This window comes from Anas acuta, chromosome 4 (genome assembly GCF_963932015.1).
Source record: "Anas acuta chromosome 4, bAnaAcu1.1, whole genome shotgun sequence".
Classification (NCBI taxonomy): Eukaryota; Metazoa; Chordata; class Aves; order Anseriformes; family Anatidae; genus Anas; species Anas acuta.
Genome location: NC_088982.1, coordinates 49,212,740 through 49,234,069, shown reverse-complemented (window position 1 = coordinate 49,234,069; position 21,330 = coordinate 49,212,740). Strand labels below are relative to the sequence as shown.

The following is a 21,330-nucleotide window of genomic DNA, read 5'->3' as shown; positions in this document are numbered from 1 at the left end:
TTCTCAAATTGAGAATAAATAGTCAAAATAGTCTCAAATTAATTTTAGAAGAAGAACATAAAAAACGTTCCATTATCATGTTACAGAATTTGAAAACACTTAAAATCCAATAAAATGGAAGTTAACAGATTAACCTGTTTCTGTTTCTCTTGTTCTTTAACTTTTTGATACTTTCTTGTGTCCTTGTAGGGCTTGTACTGAAAAGTCAATTTGTTATTTTTATGTATGGTAGGTCCAAAAAAATGAACAAACCTCAAGGATCTTTGTAGTCAGGAATACTGTTTATCAATATAGATTACTTTTCAAATGACAATAAATGAACAACCTTAAGCACTAAGGGTACATACTACTCTCTTTACCCAGGCAGATTTCTTGTGACATCACTACAGATTTTTTTTTTTTTTTTTGGGGGGGGGAGTGAGGAAAAAAAAGGAAAAAACAAACAAAAAAATAGCTTAGGACATTACTCTAATCTAAACACTGAAATAAATTACTCATATTACTCGGTTTCTAGAAATAAGGTGCATTAATATTTTTTTGAAGTGTTTCTTTCTATAAATTATAATCCTATTTTTCACCAAGTTTTGGAACAATCTGAAACCGATGCTATTCCTGTTTTGAAAAATGTTCAAACAATCCCCTTGGGTGGCTTAGCACTATTCTGCTATGTACTTTAATACAGTAACAGCTAGTAACAGTTTTAATAAAGCATGAACTATATTATAGTTTGTGACTAAAACTTTATGGTGATTTATCCTTCTTATTCAGGTGAGTAAAGTCTAACAACAAACAACTGGCAATATTCCACGCTGAGTACAACTCATGCTTTCAAGATAATTTACTGCAAATCTACATGACCTCAGGATTTTGATGGTTGTTTTCTAAATAACATGAAGTAACAACCTCTTGCACCTTGGGGCAGGGCATGCCTATTCATGGCACTATCAGTTTTTGCCAGCTTGTAAAGTGGTGAGATCAGGGCCCAAAATTCAAGTTATCTTGATGTTGTCATTGCCCTAGGACTTTGGAGAGTTCCAACTTGTTCAACTGCTCCATTTTATATAGGTTCCTATAATCTCTTCCTTAAGGTAATTCATCTGTATCTGGATTAAGCAATATGACTAATATCTACCTCATGTAGAGCATTCCCATGCTCTTCCGGGGTGAGCTATGAATATGCTGAACACTTTCTTTGGTAGGATATCTTTTAATAATCCATCTATTTTTGGAGACAATAAGCTTAAGAAATGTGTTTTATGCTTGCAAGAAAGGCTGGTGAGATTTCTGGTGGTTTTCAGTTTACTTCTAAATTTCAGATTGCCTAGTGATTATCCGGAATTATAGCTGCTTTACAATATATATTATTTGTTAATGTAGTGTTTTTGAATTAAAATTCATGAAATTGTGTAAAAATGATTTTTCAAACAAGCTGTTGTGGTCTTTTTTTTTTTTTTTTTTTTTCTCCCAGAATTTTTTTAATCTATATTACTCTGGAAGTTGTAAAGAGTAATTAGCTGGACTGCAGCTTTGTGTTAAATATAGTAGGAGACCAGGTGAAAGACTTCTGCTTCACTTTTTCTCCAGACCAAAGCTATCCGAGGTGAACAGCTCATTATACAGCTCTTCACACCCATTCAGAGTTTCAGAGTTTCACACTCCCGTGTGAGCTGAGAACAGACCAGCCTGCAACACGCTGGAGGAAAAGCAGCAGAACTCATCATTATCTGGTTCTGATGACAGTGACAATCTGCACAAACAATACAGAAGAGGCTGCAGCCTCTGGTATAAATTGTTGGCTACAGCCCTTGCAAAGGCTGCAGTTTGCATGGTAGATTTCCTAAAATTATAACATGTTCTACCCACATAAACTATAGTTACTCAGATGTTATGCAAAGGACACTTTCTCTTCAACAGATCATGTTATACTTAAAATGCCTAAGCATTTCATTCATTTGTTTTTTCTAAATGTAACCTTTTCCAGGATAGAAAAGTCTTACCAAAAAAAGGCAAGTACTAAAGAATGATGTTTCTAGATTATCTTGTCTTAAAAAAATGTAAAGAACTGAAGCAAGATTAAAAGTCTTCTTTGAAACTGTGCAGAAATGAAATGCATTTAAAAATAAAATTAAATTATTCAGACTTAAAATAAACAAGCTGTGTTTTGACTGCTATAAGGATACTATATAGCAAGGGATATTTTAATTGATTCCAGAATAGTGTTTTGTTTTGTTTTGTTTTTAAAGAAATACATTTCTTAGTGTTCATAGAGAGGAGTAGAATTAAAAGTCAAAAGGTATAACCTGAGACTCCAACCTTGAGAAGGTGTTCCTGGCATAGTGCATGATGCTGTCAAAATCATACGGTTCACCAAGAGAATTCACCTCTCCAGGCTCCATCTTCAAGAAGTTGTATTCTTGACCTACAGATGATTGATAATTAGAGTCTTTGTAATATCTCTTTTTGTGAAGATCAAAAAACAAACAGGAAAAGAAAATCATCAAAGATCCTAACCTGATCACTCACTGACATGCATAAATCTTTTGGGAGTAACTGTATGCTTTTATTAACTAAGAGAACAGACACACATCTTCTGAAATATTGACACTTAGAAAGGCTATTTTCATTCACCTAACCCAAATGAAAAATGAAGTGCCTATATATTATATGCTGCACTTCATGAAGAATCCACAAAATTTGCTAGCTTGGTTCTTAATTTCAGAGGAGGATTTTAATTTCATTTTGACAATAAACACTCCAGAAAAACCCTTCTCATTTTAGATTCTCTAGACTGGATACTAAAGTAAATTGCATCCACAAAGGCTACTGTCAGAGCAGCCATGCGCTTCAGATACTAGAAAGTGACATTTTCAAGAGTCTAGCTCTTACAACTTAACAAAAGTAGAACAGAAGCAAAATACTTAGTTCATAATTTCAGACCAGGAATTCTTTGCCTTAATCATGTATACAGAGAAACAAAGCACCCCTTAATCTAATTCATATTGGTATCTTGCATAACGAAGTAAATAATAAATAAACAATGAACAATAAATTAAATAAATATTATATTAATGCTGTTTTATATATGAAATTATCATTAAATAAATAATAAAGAAAAACCCTACAGTAACATTAACATTATTAATAAAGTTCATTTGCACAGCATGACAAAAAACAACTGCCTTAGTGGTGATGAATTCCTTCTCTCATTTAGTGATCCTCAAGCTGACGCCACACCACAAGTGGTTTCAGCCAGAAGCTGGAGAGACAACTGAAAGAAGAGAGCAGGAGGCTAAGGATGACACTGCAGTGGATTTTCCCCATCACAGAAAAAGCCTAAGGGATAAGCACTTAACAGAATCTATGCAAGTTGGTGAGAGAGAATAGATGGAAAGCTTGGATATGGGAAGCCTTTCAGGACTTCAGAGACACACAGAAGTCTGCATCAGCTGCGAGATTTCTCCCAAGTCCTACCTGAGGTGGCAAAAGGTCTATTGCACTTCATATCTACTTTGTTTTCAAACATTTTCTATAGGAACAGAAAAATACTCCACGCTATCACTGGACATTTTTTTGCTTCAGCTTCACACTTTCTTGAACCTTCAGAGAATTACCATAGGTAAAAATCGGTGTTTAAAAAGACTGTGTAATTATGAACACTGCAAATTAAACACGCCTAGCTTTCTTCCAACTTGCCACGTGATTCGAGCAAGCATAACATCTAGACTGACAAACAGATAACAGTCAGTTTCATGCTCTTGGGTTCCTCAGATGCTTTGTCTTGAGGACACCAAGGCCACCAGCTAAAGCAGCAAGCTCTGAAGGAAACCTGTGATTTGGAAACTATGGGAAGAGTGTGTTTCTGTCACAGATTCAGTGTTCAGCTTTCATTCCAAATCTCAACTTTCTGGACAGATAAACAGGTATCTATCTACATGTCTCTAGTTATCATTCGGTAAAGACTATGAGGGCAAAGGCATTTCTCAACCACGGAAAAATTAAAAAGGGCTTTAATAGTAACTTTTCTTCAAAGTTTGAGTCTGATTACTATTTCTCTCCTAGCCAATAACATTTAATGACTTGCAACTTGGCCAGACCTTTAGAAAATATTGTTTTAGTTGCAGTATTTTATTTTTAAGTCAGCTTGGGATCAGTTTAGCTAAGAGAAATAGCAAACAAATGCCTATTTTTGCTATTGTAACAGAGCACTCAGATTTAAGAAACTCAAGCAAATAAAGCAAAAGCAGATTTTTTTTTTTTTTTCCAAAAAAATATTTATCAGAATATCTCACCTGGCTGGATGTTTTCTCTAATGATTGTGACGTGGTCATCTCGGTCTGGCCGTGTATGTTCATGCCAAAAACCTATAACATGACCCAGTTCATGAACAACTATACCAAATTTATCACAGTTCTTGCCAATAGATATAGCTTGAGGACCATTTCCCCTTCGACCCACATAAGAACAGCACCTGTAATTAAAACACAAACACAGATGAAAGCTTTCATGTGTATTTCTACAAACCATTTATGAAATTCAGTTAAAATCTGCAAAAAAATATATATATATATATTTTAAAAACAATCGTCAGAACAATACACCATGAAGTTTCTGCAGTCTCTCAAACTCTAGAACTAGTGCAGGAACAACTTATTATTTAGTATTCCCAATAAAAAACACATGCATGATTTATAATTTTTATTCATTTATTTTTTCAAGGTCTTTCATAAGATGCTAGTTGTGATCAACAGAATTGTCACATGTTCTTTTATTTCAGAATGACACAGGAATGCATTTTCACTCAAAGAATTAATAAAGTTCACTGGAAGTACCATTCTCACCCATATACTCACTGCTTTCTTGCCCATGCACTCTTACAGGCATGCACAGGGAAGTGGAAAAAGCAAAAGGTTTCTTCTGCACTACATTTCTGTTGTATACCTGGGCAGCACCCTCCAGTCTTGGTCACTCAGGTCTGATAAGTTTGCTTTTTTTTTGATCTGAGAAGTCACCCTACATTATTAATTCTGTTTGTAAAATGATACAAGTGAAACAGTAGTATGTTAAATGATTCAGTTTACATCCATTAGCATGCAGTTGAAAATACAGTAGGAATAGATATTAAATCCTGCGGTGCCACTGAGCAATCGCTCCACATTCTCTGTTCCTCTGGCTATGGGTGATGTACAACATTAACCGTAACTCTGTACCAGGAAGTTGAATGCTCTGAATATTAGTGAACCATTTCTTCTCCTACTCCTGTTTTCTTGCAATAGAAACCCTTAGGAAACTTAGTCACAGAAATTAATTTTCACAAGGGGAAAAAAATGCATCACAACCACTCCAATGTTTCATTCCTCTTCTGCTGTATTTTCATAATTCCGGTGCAAACTTAAGGAACAAAGATCCCCTTTTCAGCATTTATACTGTCAACTTTTATCTGAGAAGTCTGCTTCCTTTTTCATTAGAAAAGAAGTCTGCTGACTATGCCAGCAAAACAGAGAATCTAGAGTAAAAAAATACTGAAGAAATGGAAGACAATCTGAAATTTTAACAACCCGAAATTGTGATTCTCTTCCACCTCTGATAATCTTAATTTCAAGCCAACATTATATTCCTTAATAAGAGTATGATTTACCATCTGTAATTCTGTAATCTCTGTAATTCTGCAGTCAGGTGGAACAGAATTGTGCTGAGCAAAAGTTCACCTCCATTTCCTCCCACTTAAAAAAAAAAAAAAATACATCTGATGCAACTTTTATGTAGTATTTGGTCCTTGAGGAGGTCAATGCTAGCATGGAGCATGATTCTATCCTTCCTATACCTCTGTGGGCAATAAAGGAAGGGCAGCTATGGGAGCAATACCAATAACGAGTTCTACAGACTTGAACATGTGCTTCTTTTTTTTTTTCTTTTTTTTTCAGGTTTTGTGGTAGCAGAAAGTTTTCGCTACAGTTAATTGGCTGGTAAGTCAGCCTTGATTGGTCTTTTTTGCCTCATATAGCTAGATTTCTAAAACAGCCTAATATGAACATTAGAGGAATACAGACATGAACATTTTAGTTGAAAATACCTGTCCTTAGTAAGCAGTTTTTGCAGTTTTTGTTAAAATGAAGAATAGATATAACAAAGAAAAAAAAAAGTAATATCTTAGAATTATAATGGCCACAACATTTATTTTATACAAAAGATGTTATTATAACAGCCTCAGAGGGTTGTATCAAGAATTTTGAACTAATCTTTAAAATACTGTTGGGGAAAAATGATTTTCACATTATTATAATTCCTTATTACACTGACTGTTTTTCATACGTTACTATCCTCAAAATATATAAAGAATAGATAATATGTATAAAATATATAACAACCTTTTCTTTCCTGGTTTAGGTAACTCCAAGGGCAGGTGTAAATACCCATTTTCTTTAGGCCACTGTGCCACTGTCAATATTGCAGCTTATGCGCTACCCCTCCACACCAAAGCAAAATTAAATAAAAAATACCGGTGCCTGTATTTCCATAATCTATGTAAACTGTATTCATCCAAAATGAGTATATACAATATTTGATATAGAAATATTAATTTCTATATTAATAATACAGAAATATTATTATTAGTGCTGATATAAATAATGGTAGTGGAAATACTACCTTAAGATATGCACTAAAGATACAGCATAGGTGATAAAATTGAGCAGAAATAAGATTAAAATTAAAAGCTAGAGCAATCATACCATTTTATCTCATGACTCCACAGTGGATTTCACCTTTGTACCTTATATGCTGACATGGTTCTGCTTAACATATTATTCAGACTCTATGTTTGCAGAATAAATAATGTGGCTACGAGTGAGTAAGCAAACATAATTAAAGCACGACAATATTTTCAATGTTGTTATTACCTAGGGTTTTATCTTTTACTAGTCAGTCAACTTACTTGAATAGCTTTCTATCAGAATAAGGAAATACCAAAGTTCACACTCTCTCTTATTCACTCAGGACAAGCTTTAGATCTTAAAAGAAATTTGTTGTTTTTAAATCTTTTACACAGTGTTATTTACTGTCCCATCCTATTACAGAGGGAATGCTGGAGGCAGTTTGCATTCCGAGTCAAAGGTAGCAGGATGTGCAGTAACTTCATTCTCAGAAAACTTCATTCATTTAAAAGGACATTAAAGAACTTCTGTCCCCAGTACCAAATTCCCAATTCATTGCCATAGGCAGTTACTGTATGTACACCAAATTAATCTGTCAGTCTTAGGCCTCAGACTTCAAATCTTTTAGAAAACATTGATCCTTAGCTTTGAATGCCTTGAAAGTAAGAACTACACTATGGGATTTGCCTTGGCAGTCTACAGGAAGCCATAGTAGAAAACAAAAATCAATCAGAGGAAGTAATCCACATTCTGAGAGAGCATTCCACCATTTCCTTAATTGAAATTAGTGAGTGAAGGCTCCCTACTTTTGTTAAGGTCATGCACATCATTATGGTAATTATACTATATTGGTCTTGGGCAAAGAGAGAAAATGAACTGACAATGCTTGATGGTTGCTTTACAGATAGAAAAGCATAAAATGCCTGCAATCTATGAAAATTCTAAATTGGGATAAAATATACAATTTGAATAAAATACTACTGATTCTTGCTTAATTCCGGTTGGAAGGGACCTCTGCAGGTCTTTAGTTCAAGCTCCTGCTCAAAGCAGGTCAGATAATACAAGCCAGACCACAGTTGGTCAGATCTTTATCCAGTTGACTCTTGAAAACCTCCAAGGATAGAAACAGCACAGCTTCTCTGAGCAATCAGCTCCCATGTGTGGCTGCAGCCTTTCACTGAATATTCCTTTAGGATACAGGACACTTAGAAGAAAGTGAACACTGAACACCTAAGGCCCAGCACATTTAGAATTGTTTTAATACTGGCCTGCCCCTTCTTGTCCTAAATACTCAGACATACATGCCCACATATAGAATACATACATATGTTTCCATGTATTTGCATTTGAGAGGAAACTATACGATATTTACATTTAGAAATAATATTTTTTAAAAAGCCAGTTGCATATGGCAATTTCCTTAGAATGTTTACTTAACAGATTTAAAGTTATTCCCAGAAAATATAAAAGTTCAGGGGGTTTGTTTTTAACATTCCAACAAAAATTAGAATACTGAGGCTTAGAATAAAGTATCAGTACACACTCATGAGGATTTGCTGGGCTGAGTATCATGTCAAGCACATCAGATTCATCCAATTAAGCCGTAAGATTCTAATCACTGCACTGAGATAAAGGCTAAGAAAATATAAAGTAAATATACCTATGAAAGAAATTAATTTGCAATATCTTGGGCTTGACCCCAGGTGTGTTTGGCAAAAGGCCAAGACTTTTCTGTGCTTTATGAGCACTTGTCATGCTCCTTAAATTAAGTCAACTGGCAGACTTTAAAGCTCCTAATCTCTTTAATCTTTATTGCACCAGACAGCAGGTTGGAGACAGTAACTATTTATGAATCTCTAATTCCATTTAATCAGTCTAGCTGATCAATGATTGTGAGCAAAGAGAAACAAATGACAGAGAGAAAGCTAAATGACTGGAACAATACATTCTTACAAGTAATTCTATTTCACAGCTACTGTCAAAATGCTCTTAAATCAATATAAAGGAAGAAAGAATCAGGTGGGGTCAAAATGTTGCACTTTTTTTTTTTTTTTAAATAAAAGCTGCATTATTACTATCTTCAGGATGTAACAATGTAAAATTACTTGCAGACCACAATATCAGCTTGCCAGGACACTCACTGCATGAAGATGTGGATTAAAAACTGCAGGACTTCATAATTATACTAGGACAGCGTATCATCACCTACACGTTACACAAAGCAAACAAAAGTAGTTCACAAAATTTAGGAACAAAATCTCACTCAAGAAGTAGATGATTTTTCTTGGAAAAAAAAAAAAAAAAAAAGTATCAATCATAAAATTCAAAACACATTCTAAAGTAGATATTGGCTGTGACCCAGCTTGATGTCAGGGATCAATACAGTGCATGTTACTAAATGTTCTAATTCACTGTCCTGAGAAGATCTGTATGAAAGCAGAGGTGGCTACTGCTTCTTATCTGTTCAATGGAGACAACTGTGCCAGTATTACAGCCAGTTGAGTTCATTCCTCAGTTAACAGTTTCCCATCCCAATGTATTAACCCCTCATTTCAGTTTATGTTAATGGACCATGGCAGCTGAACTGATAACTATCTGCCAACCTGCAAGCCATGCCACTACCTGCAGAGCAGCTGTGTTGACTGCTGTGCGCAGGAAGAGGGCCAGCTGCTAGAGTTAATAACCACTAGAGAGTATGAACCAGCCCTAATGCCAAAGATTATTTAGTAGAACTCTGACTTTCTTCTCATTCCATAAAAGTAATTGTACACCTTCTAGAGCAGGTAATCCTTCTTCAAGCTAAAGAATGCTGCAAAAGTATACCTTGAGCAATGAATATATCTATTTCACCAGCTTTAAGAACTTGCCTGTAATGTCTATTTAATGTACTTGCAGCTTCAAAAAACATTTAAACATTCAGAAGCTGTTCAGCCCACAATGTCTGTAGAAGCACGTGAAAGAGATTTGATTTTTTGGAATCTCAGACAGCTTTGCAAATACCCCAAAAGGAGGATACAGCAGTGATTGTAATAAGTCATCTAAAGTTTGTCATAAGAAGTACTTAAGTCTTTTGGTAGAGAACAAAAATTACCTCAAAGTCAGATCAAAGGCATGCTGAAATACCAGAGCAATATGGCTAATTGTTCTTTTTTGTCTCACTATATAAAAAGAAGCTTGATCTTTTACCTAGAAATATTTATGAAGAGCATCTGACTAGAGGCCATTCCACTTCGCTGACCCCGTTATTGTAGCTTTGCATACAGAGAAATATACTGACTGTGTCTTCAGGCACTCTATCTGATAGGAGGAAACGTAAGCATTGAGAAGTAGTGAACAAAGAGTATTTTGAACCTGTCTACTGTATAGAGTTTTACTTGCCCCTAGTCAGCTACTTGCACAAAAGTTGATTTAAGATGTATTAATTCCAGTGTACACTGCCTTGGTAGAAGAATCACCAATACTATTATCTTAATACAATATTCTTATTCTCATATCTGCAGCTAATGAATAAAACTATCAGTAATTACAAAAAGGTTCCCTTTAATTAATTTCCCTTAATTAAAGGGAAAAGGAAGAGGGAAAAAAAAAAAAAAGAAAAAAAAAAAAGCCATGCAGAAGCACAGAGAGAAAAAGGAAATCATTCTCATTCCCAGCAACAAGTGATGTTCGGCCACGTCCTGGGAATCAGGGCCTCAATATGCATAGTGGTGGTTTGGGAGGATGGAGGTTTTCATAACAACAGCTCTTTCTCTCCTTCCCCTTTCCCACCTTTTATTGCTGAGTGTGACATCATACAGTATAGAATATCCCTTTGGTCGGTTTAGGTCAGCTGCCCTAATGGTGTCCCCTCCCCATCTCTTGCCCACTCCTACCCTGCTGGCTCTTAAGGGGGTTGGAGGGAGTCCTAATGCTGTGCCAGCATTGCTCAGCAATAGACAAAACACTGCTGTTCTGGCTACAAGTACAGAGCACAGCACTGTATGGGCTGCTGCAGGGAAAGTCAACTCCATCCTAGCCAGACCCAGCACAAAAATACTACCCCAAACTTCCTAAATTTCTTTTATTAAGGATACTTGAAGCAATATATTTCCAAATGGGCTGTGAAGTATTTACTTTGCAGGTTTTTTTGAAACAAGATAGACAATCATTTATCAGCAATGTCATAGGTATAGCTGCTTCCATCTTAAGGATACTTGGGCATCCATCTGAGAGCCTTTGCAGTCCTAAGGGTCTATGATAATCTAGACTTGTCTCTTGTTCATTGTTGATATGCAAACTCTCAACTGTAGTAAGCTCATGTTGATGTCTCTGATAACCAGCTGCTATATTTCAAATAAGCTTTTTTCATCACTGCCCTCTAGGAAGAGCTTCCCATGAACTGCTGCAAGAAGAATCACTATGCTCCTTCAAAATAACCTTAATGTTTACACAAGCTTAATAACACTTCACTTGTTAGTATGCTAATACTGTTATATGAGACGTCTGCTGATACTGCCACCTGAATTTCCACATATATGGCTGTACCCACTCTGTGTTTCATTAAATGTCTTATGTTTTGACTAGGTGCTCTTAGTGGCAGGGTTTATCATTTAGTTTTTATTTTGGACAGTGCTAAGTACTATAAAGTTTCTCTCATCTGTGAATGTTAACTGTCATGGTACTGCAAACAATAATGACACAATGTGCTAACAAACCAACACAGCAGGGTGCTATGGGAAAGAACCGAGATTAATTTCAGTGTGACTAGCCATGTGGCAGAAAGTGTTTGCAGATGGTTTGGTGTCACTTTTGTCTGTGTTCTTTCCATGGAAAATCCTGCATCAGCATTGTATACAAGTGGTGAGTGCATAGTAGTTCCCATTCACCCAGAGAAGACATGCTCTTATTTATCCGGCACTTCCTAAAATGGCTTATGGATTCAGAGCCCCAAGAAAGTCATTCAACTGCCCATTCTGCTTAGCCTGGCTTTTTCATCACTGGCAGACTGCTCACAGCCACACTTTCCCTTGTTCTTAATACTAAAATGTTTACAGCCTTCATCAGGTTTTTGTTATTTGTGAAGTATCCACCAATAAAACAACATTAACTGTAAAGGATAATTGTGACTTTGAAAGTAGATGCTGAGTATATTCCAACCTTCTGTTTTAAATTGGTTATAATCCAGCCTTCACCCTGAAGTGACTTGATCTCATGAAGCATCAACCAATCTAAGGGACAGTGCTTTGGATGGGGAGCTTTTCTGCAGTTTGGCTCTGGACACTGAAGTTGTGGAATTTTCTTTTAATGAGACACTCTGTAGATATCCCCATACTTCCTAAAGTACCTGTGACCATTTATCTCTCACATTCTTCTGTTTCAATTCACATTGCTTTCTACATCTCCAAGAGTAGACAACCTTCATTATTATTATTTGCTTCCCATTTCTCTTCCAGCGATATGTCAGTATCCCCCAAAATTATCTCACAAGTTGCATTGTTAACTAAGGAAGAATAGACATGCTGGTTGAGAACAGAAGACCATTTTATTTGGCACTGTTTGTAACAGGGGTCTACAGCAGCCCTATATGAGCACAAGAACATGAAAAGCAAGTTCACAAGCACACTCCCAGAGTACGCTCCCTGGTTGCAAAGGTCTGTGGCTCAGAGACCTGCCAAGGCAAAGGTAATGTCTTTCTCAAAAAAAAAAAAAGAAAAGCCTAGGGGTGGATTTTATTATGTTGTTCTGCACCTTAAGAAAAATATCAAGGGTGTTTTAAGCAGACAAGTCAACATGTAATCTTATGGGCTATAATAAAGCACATTCAGGATCATACCTACAATGTAAGGAGACCCAAAAACTTTTTTTTAAATGACCTTATACCATAAAAATGAAAAAGTAGGCAGGCAAAGTGCTCATTGATCACAAAGTCAGCAAGGTAGACAGCTGTTCAGTTTGGAGCCTACATCCCAAACAGAAGCTGACTATCAGAAATATAGTATTTCTCCAGGTAGTGAGTTTGGGAAACTTGAAAAACAAAAATGGTGCCTTCAGGCAGCTCACTGACCGCTGTGTTAATTTAAGATTTCTGAATGCAATAAACAAACATAGTTGACTTAGGCATTTGTGAGCAGCAACATTTGAAGATGGAAAGCACTGATTGCTGGAAAGCTACACTAATGAATGATATAACCTGGTTTGTTCATTTTTACACAACAGTGACATAGAAGAAGGAATGTGCAAAACGGTCATGAATGTATGGATTGAACAAATCTGGTCAAGGACAGTCAATACAACAGAAGAGTTAAAATTACAAGTAAGTACAATTAAGCTGGAAAAAGAAAAAGTAATAAATGTTCATAGTTAATTCATCAGTGAACATGTGATATGCAGAAAAGCTACAAATAAAGAAATAAACAATAAACCATAAACAACTTTAGAACAATAATAAAGTATGATGGAAAGTCAAACATAAAAATATCTTCTACATATAGCTAGCAAGATAGTTTTATCTAAAAATATCTGAAAGGCATAACTTCAAAAAGCTACAGTAAGTGCTTTCAGTTAATCTACAGTTACACAGAACACATATTATTTAAATGCAGTAACTTGTCTATTCACTTTCCTGTGAAGTATATGTATTCACTTATAAATGCAAAGCTGAGAAACATGGCCAAACACTGAAATTGTGTATTGGTTAACATGCATATGCACTTACCCACATGGCCTATATGTAAATACAATATAACTTTCTTCATCACTTCGTTCAATAAATGTAACGCACGTGTACTTCTCCCAGTGCCTCATAGCCTGTTTGAACATGGCACGCTGGGTACCTGAAAGAATGGCATGACATGAAATGAGATACTTTTCTAACTGCTTCTTGTTCCTTAAAACCAGATTTTAATATTAAGAATATAAGCCTGGAGGGAGTTACTAGATCATAAGTTGTGTGTCCCAGCAGTCCCATATACTGCCAACCTCCAAATAAAGGGATATTCAGACAATCAGTTTGCCGTAACATATCTGCCTGCAAGGGGAACGCTACTGCCTGAAACACTCCAGCAAACATAAAATCTGCAATAAAAAGCACAGCTATGTTACACTAGAGGAAGACAACAGAAGAAATCTAGTGTTGCTTACATGCCTGCATTAGCATAATATTTACTAAGAATTTTCCCACATGAAATTAAAAAGTGGACAACAAATTAAAAATAAATAAATAAATAAATAAATCCCTAGTTCCTATTTATCTAGCCAGAAATATAAAGGAATGGATAAATTCCTATAGACTTCAAATCTGGAGACCGATTTATCCGAAGCCATGTCAACAGGCACATCAACCAAGGCATCTGGATTTTATAATGAGCAGTGACCAATACCCATTTCTTTACATTCAAGCCTTTCTGAAATTGAAATTCAGAAAAAGTTTTAAATTTAAAGAAAAAAAAAAAAATCTAGAATTTTATAAAAATATTGAGTTCAAATCATGTCAGGATCCTAAGAATTAAAGGCTATTTCATCCTATATTGCCCTTGCCCTTTTCTTTTACCTTTAAGAAATGCTTGACAACCTTTAGGATTTATCCTTTATTATGAAAAAGGTAAAATGTTTTACAGGTACATTTTTTATTTAGTTTACTACCATTATTACAAAAATTGGTAATCCTAAAGCAAAGGTCACATACTGTGCAAATAAAATACCCACACTTAAAATTTTACTGTAGCAGTTGATTTGGAAAGAAGGTCTCTGGTTTCTCTGTAGACATATGCATACAGTGTATGAGGACTTGCATGTTTTGTTTGGCTTCCTGTATTATTGTACATAATAAGATGTTACTGCATATCTTTTCTTGCTCGTTTTCCTTTTCTCTCTCTTTTCATTTTATATTACTTCTTACCTCCACACTGATTCTGACACATTTATATTTTTCAGGGAAAGCAAATATTTTATTTTTTTTTCTACATTTTTCTAATAAGAATTATATGTATTGATGTCAGTCTTTTGTTATATATGTTTGTGTACCCATCTGAAAACCAAATTGAGGAATTACGAAACACATTTGAATCAGTTTGATGACTCAAATCAGTTTAGTAGAACATGTTACACCGGTTAAATCTGTTTTATTCTTAAACTTAATATCCTACTTTTATATATAAATATCCTACTTTTATATATAAAACAGCTTCCATAACATTGTTACTTAGGCCCTACAAAACAAACATGTAAAATCAGAGAGACAAATAGCCCTCCCTCTCTATAATATACTTGAATAGTTTTATTACATAGCTTGCCTTTGGGAATTTTTTATTTTTTTTTTTAAAGTGTGACTAATGTTTTCAAAACAGACATACAGCAGGCTTGATCCAACAGAAATCTTTCTATTTATTTCCATACTATGACTTTCTTTAAAATAAAATATATTTTTAAAAAATCGTGTTCTTTCTCTTTATAGAAAGAACAAAGCTTACCAGTGAAATTTCCACCTATTACATATGGGATGACACCCCCTGGCCATATTCTTTCTGTTCGTGATGTGGCAGCTCTGGGAAATCGGTTCTTCTCATTTTTCCCTGAGAATTTTGTAGTAGTCCTTCCTTTAGATGTACTATTTTGCTCAAAGCCTGTAATGATAATTAAAACACTGAATGAGAAGAGGGAGAACACGAAAGGGAGAACATGAATCTTTACTGTCTAGAAAGTCAAAGTCAAATTATTTCTCTACGTCTTTTAAAAGTAAGATGCTGCTGTTATGCAATGGTCTATCATTATTGATTTCTTGGAAATGCTTGAAATGGAGAGGCTAAATCTTCATTTTTTGTACAGCAACAATGTGCACATAAACTTATCAATTTAGCCACATTGTCAGCATAGTTACATGCACATTGTCTCATTTAATAAAAAAGAAAAATCATTTAAAAAAATGTGTGTTTTTTCTTTTTCCAGCAAAGAAGAAATGGCTTTGAACAGATCCAAAGTAATCACAACATTTACTGTCCCTTTCATTCTTACTCCAGGATCTGGAAAAATAAAGAGCATAACCAGCCTTAAAGCAATGGACAGGAAGAGGTCCTTGAAGTATTAGATTGGCTTTTATTATCATGAATTATCAGGAAAAATAGATAAATTATTTGCAAAGCAGGTTGCAAACACATGGAAAAAGTCAGAAGTCATTTCCACCTCTGATCTCCACTACCTGTGGCTGTTACCAGTAGACACATTTTCAGATGAAAATGTGACTTCCAATTTCATAAAAACCATACAACACTGCAGGATGCCAATACACATTTTTCACAAATGAGCTTTTGGAATCTTATTTATTAATTATTAATAATACAAGTATTACTCATGGTTGGAATTTGGAAGACCAAAAAAAGTAGTACTATTTTTAGATTATTCACCATCCTTCCCATTACAGGTAAATCTCTCTCAAATCAGCTGAAACTTCTGTGACAACAGAAGAGTATCAGAATAGCTATACAAGGACTTGAACACCTTAATAAGGATAGATGTCTTCTTCTGAAGCAATTTTGAAGTCAGTATGGACATGAGGAAAGCTGATTAAAATGGATCACTTGAAAGGCAGCCAACAAGCCCTACTCAGTGGGATTAAATTGTTGCTCCTCATGGAACAGTACACCTTCCCTCTGTGATATCAATTCCACTTAAGTGTTACTGGGTACATCAGGCTACACTGTAAGGACCATGAAAGACTCCAGGGCAGGATTGAGGTACAGTGCCTTGGCTCCAAGGCTGGGAACATCCAAAGGACAAAAGGGAAGAAGTTACAGCATATGCAGCATAGGGAGAAAATTCTTCATGCATGAGAAAAGTCTAACTTTATAACAATTAACACAAATTATAATTTATATCAGAAATTATATAGAAAGTAGCAGGGTAAAAAATAAAAAATAAAAAAAATATGCACACAGGTAAAGCAAATAACTTACCCTTGCATTAAGTATGTAAATGAGAATTTCACAATAGTGTACAACACAGATAGAAACTTCAGCAGAAGAAAAATCATTACTGAATCATCTGACAGATTAAAATAGGTGTTTTCTGATTTAAAATTCCTATCAAATTTCTCTTGAACTACAAGTAGTAAGAAATTCCTTCCAAATTCTTGTAAAAGATGACAAGCATTTATGCACTACTAAAATATTGTATAAAGAATTAAGTTTATATATCAGAACACAACTGCAAAGGCAGTTACAGTTTTACATATTTTCCTTTTTTTGAGGCTGAGGTATCATGATGTTAAATTGACATCTCCTCACACCAAAAATGATGAATGAACTTGACCAGTATAAATGATTTCACTGACTTCGCATGCTGAATTCAACTACATTCATACTGACAAAAGTATGATGTGTTTGTTCAGCATAACATAAGTGCTTCAAATGCTGTGTGACTCATCACAATGTCCCACCTGAATCCAGAAAAAATACGATGAAATTAGCACCTATGCAGCATAGCCTACCTGTACTGAGCAGACATTGTATTGATATCATTTAAACTTATAAATGTGAAGATAAATATACTAAGCAGCTAAGGAATTTTTAATATGAGATGAAAAAATACGTATTTTAGCTTCCAGATCTGATACTGGAAATGGACCTCTAAGAAACATAATGAAGATAGTAATAGTAATCTCTCCATTACTATTCTTGAACTATTTAAAGTTTGTTTATGCCCATACCGAGATGCTTTAAAATGTTAAAAAATATATATATTTAAAAAATTATTATCACATCAGGTAACCTGCTAATTTAAACAGTGAAAATACCAGAGCCAAATCTTCGTATCCTGTCTATGAGCTGATAGAGGGCACCTCGTTTTTTTGACATTCCATGCTCTCCAAAGCCACCTTTAAAAATAAAAGAAAAAAATATTACAAAAAAAAATAAGAACATGGAATCCTACACCTACAGCAATTATATAACCAGATGAGATTAGGAAATATCCTGTAAGAACTGCAATGTGCCTTTAAGGAAGTTTAACATACTTCAATGACTTGCATACAAATTCTTCAAGTATTCTTGACAATGAAACAAAAAGACATTTTTAGCTGAAAATTTTTCTAATACGCATTCCAGAATGTAAGCCGGCATGTCTTTGTTATTCAGACAAGTCATGACAATTACATCATTTAATTATTATTTGAAGCCCTTTTCTTCTTGGTGACCTTGACATCCTCTGAGCTATATTGATTGACAGCTAAAAGCCCTACTCTCACAAAAATTTTCTGAATGCATGCCACAATCAAGGCATTTCAGGGAAAGCGTGATAGGAAACATTTAAAGTTTCACCAGAAACAACACAAAACAGAAACAAAACAAAACAAACAACAACAATGATAAATATTTATTGTGGCTGATTTTAGCATGAAAGTTTTAGCTTGTTTGTCAACATGCAAATGAATTTGCAACGCACTCTGAAGGCTTTGAAACATCACATACTGGTGCGTATTTCAATAAGGCCTCACAGGCATATATATCTGTTATTTTAGCAATCAATGAACAAGAAAAATTAAGCTAACAAATTGTCGACCATAACATGTATCGTGTTTTGTTTTTTTCTAGAAATGTACCACATTTCCAGGTTTAGTGTGTACATTTAATGCATGATATATACCGCCTTCATATCTGATTCTTTTGTGGTTACAAGTGGCTTTGAAAAAAACAGTAAGCCTCAAATAAGAATATTGATAACACCACACTAACCAGTAAATCATCAGAATTGTTAAGAAGGTTTTGTGGTTTTTAGAAGTTTGTAGTAAGTAATATTTTAAGATCCAATATCTGTCATAGGACAACAGAATTTTCAAATTACTTGTACAACAGCATTTTCAAATTACTTGTACAACAGCAAAAGTAAAATAGAAATGAAAGGACACTGAAACCTCCAACTGCCAATTAGGAAAAGACCTTTCCTAATTTCCCACAAAAATTTTCAATATATATGTGGAAAATATATTTACTAAATTGCAACGTGAAATCATTCCATATAAGGCAAATGAGTTCATGTGGCTGCTCAGTGAGTAACAATGTGTCTAATTATTTGGATTACACTGTCACATAGTTGCCTGCTCCCTTGAGAAAAATTTTCCAAATTTTTTAAAACATTTTAGATAGATGAGGTAATAGTTCAACACATTCCTTCCCAACAAGTAATATGGTTAACTATACTATACACTACAGAGACTATAACAATTCCATTGCTTGTATCAATCATTATTAACATAAATGTCTCTGATGCTAACATTCATATCATAGAAAGGCAGATAGCTGGAGATTCAAAAAACATCTAAAATAAATATCCCTAAAACCCAGCAACTTTAATAGACATAACAGGAATGAAAAACAAACAAGCAAACAAACAAAAACATTATTTACTGAATGAAGCAACCTGTGTAATCCATTTCATGAAAAACTAAAGAAGAAAATGTATCTCACTTAACTAATCTGGCCTATATGAATAATCTACGGCTTTGCCAAACCAAAGTCTGAAAAATTTGTTTAAAAATAAATAAATCTCTTTTGCTGTATCTTCTTCATCATGCTTCAAGTAGGAGCAGGAGGATACTCTTGGCAATTCGCATTCATACACAGCAATTTTATCACTTTTGCTGTTTGTTTTTGTTTATTTATTTGTTTATTTACAATTATTTTGTGCAGTGTTGGATAAAAAAAAAATAAAAAATGACAGAGCCACAGTGAGAAGTTCACAAAGTATCTGGTCCTGGAAATCTATGCTGATAATCCTCACCAAAACAAGCAGTTAAAAATGTGAATCAGAGCCTGTTAGCTCACTACTTTTAATTAGTCATTCCAGTGAAAAATGCAATATGGATAGTTTATATCCATGTACTTTAACTTTCTACCTGACATAACCTATATTCTTGGAGGTCAACAGCAGAACAACAAAGCAGGAGCATAAAGTGCTCAGAAATCAATCATGTATTTTTCACTGTATTTGTAAGGAAGGTAATAATCTAATAATTTGTTCTCTATTGAACCACCATTTTACCTTCCTTTTCCAGTTGTTACCTAATATTAATTAGCTAGTTGTTGGTAATTTCTTCCATTGACAATTAAAGGGGGAAAAAAGCACACTATACTGTGCAGTTTTCGAAAACTGGCCAACTTATATATCAAAATGTGATAAACTTGGGAAAAATATACATATGTGAAGCTTAAAACAAGACTTCTCCAACTCTGTTTTAGAAAAATCAAAACTGTAGAGTGTTCATTGAGAACCAGTACCAAAACATTAACTTCAGCAGAGTTTGTTCTCGAAAGTCCATTTATATTGATTATCTCAGATTCCCCCTTGTGCAATAAGGGTAGACAAATATGATCCAAATGGAGGTAATCCTCAGTAGGATGAGTCAATATCCTGAATAGGATACTGTAACATGCAAAGATAATGCACCTCAAGACAGGTAAGGAAAGAAAGCTAAATAGTAGAACATATAAATAAATACAACTGTTCCAAAAAAAAAAAAAAATCAGTTAAAAGGAAAGAATAGAAAAATAAAAAGGAAAGTCAGCAGGCCAAAGAAATCAAAGAAATCAAAGAAATGGCTGCATCCATTTTAAGAACCTTGCTGTCTACATTGCCTGCAAAAATGGGGCCTGAAATACTTCCAAAGTCAATTAAAAACATTTGTTTGAGGTGAAGTGGAAGAAGGAAACCCCTGGCTCTAATGACTTTTTAATATTCAGCCTTAATCTAGACAAGATCAGAGATGATCCTAGCTTAAAGAAACAAGCGGTTTCAAAGGGAAATAAAATAAATTTTCAAGTTATTATAATAACAGTTTAATCACATACTCAAAGAGTGAAAATATGCCATGTATATATATTTATCAATACTGAAAGATTAAGCTACAAAATGCTACAAAAATGAAAAATCATTTCTGGTCATTCCTCAAAATGATCCTTATTTTCACATACTAGGAATCATCAAGTTAATATTAACTGAGTTCAGCAACAAATAGACCATGCTTAATAGAAAAACTTCAGAAATGCATTTATGCATTTGCTACTACGTATAAATATTCCTTTTCACACCTTCCCACTATAATTTTTTTGGTACCATATCCTGAAAGTTTACACATTCACAGTCATGATTTTACAAATCACAGCCTGAAACTATGGATATTTTTAGACACTAAGTAGACATCTATTTACACATGGACTATGTTTTCACACGCATATATACATATATATTTACACGGGAATGATATCTCTTTATCTATCTGTCTCAAAAAAAAACACTGCCTTTGTTTCAGTGTCAGGCACTAATGTGACAAATTTACATTCTAATTCAAATTCTAGAAAGGATAAAAATGTTCTTGTGCATCTTCTAGATCAATGTGTAGATCTGGATTAAACAACAGAATAAAAAAAAAAAAAAGAGCAAAAGGAGGTGTTGTAATTCAAGAATCCCAGTCTCGCCTCCAGGATTCCACATTTTCTCCACAGGGCATCTCAGCTCTGCTATCAGGAACTTGCAGAGCTAAAAGCAATGCTTTGTACAGCTTCCTTTCCCACATGACCACCTGCAGAGAGGACTGGCAGAGAGGTTCCTCCCAGCTTCTGCTCTTCGGCTCTACAATTTTTTTGTTGTTGTTTGTTTTAGTTTCTGTTTGTTTCAATCAGAAATGCAGAAAAAAATAAATTTGAGCTTTTCCCTT

The 21,330-nt window shown here is 34.5% G+C and overlaps 1 protein-coding gene across 6 annotated transcripts in view; it reads right to left on the bottom strand.

Annotated features, from left to right (window-relative positions):
* The window catches only part of TLL1 (tolloid like 1), a 130,013-nt gene that overhangs the window by 50,860 nt on the left and 57,823 nt on the right, over window positions 1–21,330 (bottom strand). For 5 of the 6 annotated variants that reach the window (XR_011096222.1, XM_068681171.1, XM_068681172.1 and 2 more), the window contains exons 3-7: window positions 17,416–17,496; window positions 15,098–15,250; window positions 13,345–13,462; window positions 4,290–4,468; window positions 2,314–2,419 (exon numbers count right to left, since the gene is read on the bottom strand). Coding sequence is in view for 5 of the 6 variants with exons in the window: in XM_068681171.1 (XP_068537272.1) it covers window positions 2,314–2,419; window positions 4,290–4,468; window positions 13,345–13,462; window positions 15,098–15,250; window positions 17,416–17,496 (637 nt within the window). In the remaining variant the exon portion in view is untranslated. Of the gene's footprint in view, window positions 1–2,300; window positions 2,420–4,289; window positions 4,469–13,344; window positions 13,463–15,097; window positions 15,251–17,415; window positions 17,497–21,330 lie in introns of those variants that run through there. The other variant, XM_068681174.1, reaches the window with a different exon arrangement.